Below are 5,772 nucleotides of genomic sequence, written 5' to 3'. Positions count from 1 at the left end.
CTTGATGCCTAAGAAAATGATACCTCATCTCTATGTGTTTACTTCGACCACGACACAGTAGATGATTCTCCAGATTGATAACCGACTTGTTGTCGAAAAACAACTTCATTTTCTTAAGTTCCATTATCTTGAGCGTTTCGAGAAACATCTCTATCCATGTTGCAAGACATGCTGCATATGATGCAGCCACATACTCAGCTTCATAAGATGACAAATCCATAATGCTTTGCTTCCTTGAGCTCCATGAGATTGGCGCACCTCCAATCATGAACATTTATCCTGCAATACTCTTCTCCTCATCTTGATCTCCAATGAAATATGAATCAGTGTAGCCATATACTTATGCATTTATGTTGGTCTTCTTTTTCTTCGGCATCAGCACACCGTGATCAATTGTAGCTTTGATGTATCTCAACACTCTCTTGACTGTTGTTAGATGACATTCTTGAGGCTTCTCTATAAATCTACTCAACAATATGACACTTTGACAAATGTCTGGCCTGGTATTGAAAATATACTTTAATGATCCACTGATTTGTTTGTACAGTGTCACACTCAAAAACTCATCATTTGTCTCCTTTCTCAACTTTGCTCCAGTTTCTAATGACGTAGCAACTGAATTATAATTTCTCATCTTAAACCTCTTTAAGATATCTTTAAAATACTTCTTTTGGTTCAAGAACACTCCTTCACTTGTGTCTTTGAACTCTATCCCTAAGAAATATGATTGATTCCATAGGTCAGACTTTTCAGACTCATGCCTCAGCTTCAACTTGACTCTTCTTATCTCTGATTCATCTGCACCTATAATCAACAAATCATATTCGTACATGCATAATATGATTCAACTGACCCTATATGTATCATTAGCATACACTCCATGTTCAGAGACACACTTTATGAAACTTGCTTTGATCATGAAGTTGTTTATTATCTTATTCCAAGCCTGACTTCGATAATCTAGCTTCTTCTTCAATTATTCAGGTACATGCCTGAAGCACATTGACCTAAACACTCTAAGATGACTAACATTCGGCATTACACCTGTCTAAACCTCATAAGGAGTCCTCTCGACCATCTTCTTGGTTGGACATCTGTTTAGAATGTATACTTTTGTCGAAGCTGCTTCACCTCAAAATTTCTTTGGCATATTTTTAGCTTTAAACATGCTCCTAGTCATGGTCAGTATACTTCGATTCTTCCTCACATATATGCCATGATACTGAGGTGTATATGGTGCAATGACCTCATGCTCTACACCTTACTTATTGCAAAACCTAGGAAGTTCTCAAGAGGTATATTCACCACCACCATCAATTCTCAGTTTCTTTAACTTGCATCAACTTTGTTTCTCGACATGAAATTTAAACTTCTTGAACTGTATAGATACCTCACTTTTCTTTCCAATGAGGTAAATCCACATGTATATAATGAATTAATCTATTAAGGTTAGGAAATAGCAGTAACCTCCATTCGACCTCACTTCAAAAGGTCCACACACATCATAGTGAACAAGCTCAAGATTTTCTTTCGACCTCATGGGCAAGTCATATTTGAATGCTTTCCTAGCATGTTTTGCTTTGCAACATTCCTCAAATACTTGACTTGGTTCCTTCACTTAAGGTAATCCATACACTATCTTCTTATGGTTGAGCATACCTAAACTTCTAAATTTTAGATGTCCGTATATGTGATGCCATAGTCAGTTATTGTCTTCTTCTGCAGTCGAAGCAAGATACTTGTGATCAACAATGTTGATCTCTACCTTGAAGGTCATGTTGTATGCCAATGGTGCCTTCAGAATCAACCTTACATCACCATGATACACCTTCATCTGATTCTTTTCTAGCCTTATGTTATACCTTTTTGCGATTAATTGACCTCGACTTATCAAGTTAATTGTCATCGAAGGTACATACAACACATTAGTAATGTTGGCTTTCCAATCATCCTTTCTGACAACAGAGATATCTCCTTTTTACCCTGATGTGATGTGCCTTCCATCTGCAAACTTGATCACTTTCTCAACTTATTCATCTAACTTGGCGAACCATTTTTTATTACCAGTCATGTCGTTACTGCATCCCGAATCCAGGTACCACATGTTGGTTTCCTTAGTGTTCGACTAAGTGTTAGCCATGAGTAGCACATCATTATAATCATTATCTCCAACATGTGCATATTGTATTTCATCGATATCTTTTGCTCGTGTTTCCTTATTTCTTCGACAATCTCGAGCATAATGGCCAAATCCTTAACACTTGTAAGACTGCACCTTCTTCACGACAACGTTCTTCCTAGAATACTTGTTACTCGTGTCTTTCTTGATTGAATCATATTGATTATTTGCGTTCTTGCTTGATTTATCATCATTAGAAAGATTCCTTCTCTGCTTCGCCTTTTCTTTCCCAGTTTTCTTGATGAATCTTGCTTGTATTTCCCGTTCAACAATCTTCTTCCTCTCTGAGTTCCTCTGCTTAAACCTCATATTATGATACTCTAATGAAGCTTGAATTTCTTCTAACTTCATCTTAGCTAGGTTCTTTGACTCTTCAATTGACACTACAATATAATCAAAATTCGCAGTCAGAGATCTCAACACTTTCTCAATATTCTGCAAATAGTTGATTAATTCACCACACACCTTTATCTGGTTTGTTATCAACACCAGATGTAAAAGATATTCCGAGACTGGTTCATCTTCCTTCATCCGAGTCATTTCGAATTATTTTCTTAACGTCTGCAACTTCACCCTTTTCAGTTTTTCATCTCCGCCGTACAAGTCTTCAACTTGTCCCACGCTCCATTGGCCTTTTTTTCTTCAATTATCTTCTCGAACACGTTAGGATCCACATACTGATGGATCAAGAACAACGTTTTTCCATCTTTCTTCCTTTGATCCTTATGTGCAACTTTTTGAACATCATCTGCATTCGCTTCAATGTCGGTACTCCATCATTCATGATTTCAGACACATTGAAATTTGAAGATGACCTTCATCTTCCCAACCTACCGTTCGTAGTTATCCCATTTTAAAACCGGTAGTTTCGCTGGAAGTTGCATTTATGTTGTGTTTCTGTTTGCCGTTACAGATTCTCTCTGAATCGCAATCCGGACTCCTTCATACCAATTTGTTGGAACAAAAGGGTTTTCAAGAAAGATGAGAGAATGAGAAGAAGAAGAGAGAAAAGAGAGAAAAACTATAAACTGAATTTGTGACAAAGCATAATCATTATTGAGTGAAGTTGTTATTTACATCATACCATGCCCTTTATATAGACAACTAAAACGCAAATAAAAAATTTACAAAATATAAAATATAAAACTACAAATTACACTTCGACATAACAACAATATATTGTATTTGACTCTGTAGAATACAACTAACTCTTATTTTTTCGACTAACTACTTCAAAAAAGTCGAATGTTAGTTTTTTTACAAAACTATGAATTACATCTAACCTTTTCTTTACCTTGCCCTGATAGATGTCCTAGGATTATGTTCATAGAAGAAAGATGATATATAATCTAATGTTTTAAACGAGTTGTATTTAAGTGATCTAATACTAATATTTATTAGATAAAAGATGAATTTAAAATAAAAAAATTTAGTTAAAAGATTAAAGATGTAATCGAACATAAATTTTATTACAAAATTTTGACATTAACAAAAATAAATAAATCATAAATTACTTTAAAAATGAAAGATAAGATGATTTTGTGGTTTAAAGATGAAAGATATAGTTGGACTGATAAAGATATCATAAATTAAACTCGTCCATTAACAAACTAGTAGTAATATGTTTCATTAAAAAATAATAGAGTTAAAAATCATTGTTTAAAAAAAGGCATAAAAGAGCAGTTTGAAATATGAGTTGAACGTCGTCCACGTGAGAAGACCCCACTACCAGGCTGTAAGAATCTCACGTGATTCAAAGTTGAATTCCTTTGACTTTTTTGCCTCTAATCTTACCATGATTATTCTTCTTTGGCGTCACTGTCTCAACTTAATAGTCTAACTCTATAACCAAACCAACCGTAAACCATTACCAGCTCCACGTTTCCTTAGTACAAGTCTCTTTTGAATGAGTCACCATATTACAAACTTTATTGTCATGTTGTAAATGTACCACAGGTACCTTACAGGTTGTTCTTTTTTTAGGACAAAGTAACCTACGTTTTGATCATTTGTATTACGAGACTATTTTTATTTTGGATGCTTAGTTTTAATTTACTTTTTTAGGCTCTCTGATTGATAGGTTTTTCTCTACTAGTTTAGCTTAACTACTTTCCATCCGTTTTTAATTATATATTTTTTAAATATCAAATTAGCTACCAAACTATTTATACATTTATTATTTTGTTTTTAAATATAAGATTTTCTACCTATCAAAGTGTTGGTTTAGGAGGGGATCATCATATTGAACTTTACATACTAACATTAAATGAGTTGAACTCTACGTATTAACTCAAAACATTAAGATATTTGATTTATGAGTCTTCTTATTTATAATGTGTTTAAGATACTTGATATATCAACAATCTTCCTCTTAAGTGTGAGTCAAACCATTCTTATGGATATTCTTTCCCTCAAATAGAAGTCTTTTCATCCATATCTACTTGCATCGTTATTGGATGCGCTCAATAAAACATGTCGCCTCAACACCCTTGTCATGAAGACTTTTAATATAAGAAGTCCTAGTCAAACTAGACTCTGATACCATTGCCGGGTCATAAGGAGGCCTGGAGATTATCACATTGAGCTTTACACACTCATATTAAATGAATTTGGCACCCCATATTAACCCAAAACCTTAAGACTTTGGACTTATGAATCTTCTCACTTTTAAAATGTATAACATTCACATTTTTGTCAAATATAAAATTCATACTCGCATTTGATATAAGCTTGGTCAATAATATAGTAGGGATGGAAAATCAAACTTTATTACTACACTTCATGGTTATAGCATCATTAACTAAAGAGGACAAAGATTGTGGAACCACAAGTTAAGAGAATTGCATGCACAAGACATAGTTAATGAAACACGTCAAGAAGCAGAAAATTGCAAGTCGGGCGTGAGGCGTAATGTATCCAAAATAGAAAGAAAAAAAACAACCACCGACTACTCATATAAATAGGTGAATGAACCACCATTTTTATAAGCAGTGGTGTTATGTGTGTGTTAGATTCTGTGATTAAAAGAAAATTATTAATAAATTGGTTATGTAAAATTAATTTGGTTAAAGATGAGTTGAAGAAAAAATGATTTATATTTGAATACATTCTTGCAAAAGTGAGTTGAATAACAATTTTTAATGTAAAAATTAATATGTTAACTAAAAAATTATAAATTCTTATTTTAAGTAGAATCAATTCTGAAAAAGCATAATCAAATTTTATCGAAAAACAATTAAACATGGCAAAATCAATTCTACACCTTCAGAATCAATTGTAATTGTTTCATCAGTAAAATCAAACATACATTAAATTGATCCAAATTAACAAAGCAAACTTGTTCAAAAAATTAAAAATTGAAAAACTAAATATTAGATGTGTTTAAATGTTATTTTAAATAAATCAAACTAACCTGTATACATATATTTTATTAGTATAATATAATATTACATCAATTTATTATTTATTGATTTTAAAGTTTTTAATAGTAATTATTACGGTAACTTTGTCAAATTTTAAATATATTATATTGTGTATCAAATTTATCATTTAATTTGTATTTTTATAATATATTTAATGAAAATATTAATTTA

At 32.5% G+C, this 5,772-nt stretch overlaps 1 protein-coding gene across 1 annotated transcript; it reads right to left on the bottom strand.

Annotated features, from left to right (window-relative positions):
* Positions 1-340: 340 nt before the first annotated feature.
* LOC127079150 (uncharacterized) lies at positions 341-2,719 on the bottom strand. The gene is made up of 3 exons (XM_051019570.1): positions 2,276-2,719; positions 2,065-2,125; positions 341-804 (listed from the first exon to the last, which is right to left on the bottom strand). Exons 1-3 carry the CDS (start codon positions 2,717-2,719, stop codon positions 341-343), a joined length of 969 nt encoding a protein of 322 aa, XP_050875527.1.
* Positions 2,720-5,772: the final 3,053 nt, after the last annotated feature.

Source organism: Lathyrus oleraceus, chromosome 5, assembly GCF_024323335.1.
Source record: "Lathyrus oleraceus cultivar Zhongwan6 chromosome 5, CAAS_Psat_ZW6_1.0, whole genome shotgun sequence".
NCBI lineage: Eukaryota > Viridiplantae > Streptophyta > Magnoliopsida > Fabales > Fabaceae > Lathyrus > Lathyrus oleraceus.
The sequence above is the reverse complement of the archived record's forward strand: the minus strand, read 5'-3'. Positions and strand labels throughout refer to the sequence as shown.

Excerpts from the sequence above, each read along its gene's own strand:
- LOC127079150 (XM_051019570.1), bottom strand. The coding sequence starts at position 2,719 with ATGACTCGGATGAAGGAAGATGAACCAGTCTCGGAATATCTTTTACAT. Across the intron at positions 2,126-2,275 it reads AGAACGTTGTCGTGAAGAAG|TCGAACACTAAGGAAACCAA; the intron begins GTGCAGTCTTAC and ends GCTAACACTTAG. Across the intron at positions 805-2,064 it reads ATGCAGTAACGACATGACTG|GTGCAGATGAATCAGAGATA; the intron begins GTAATAAAAAAT and ends TGTTGATTATAG.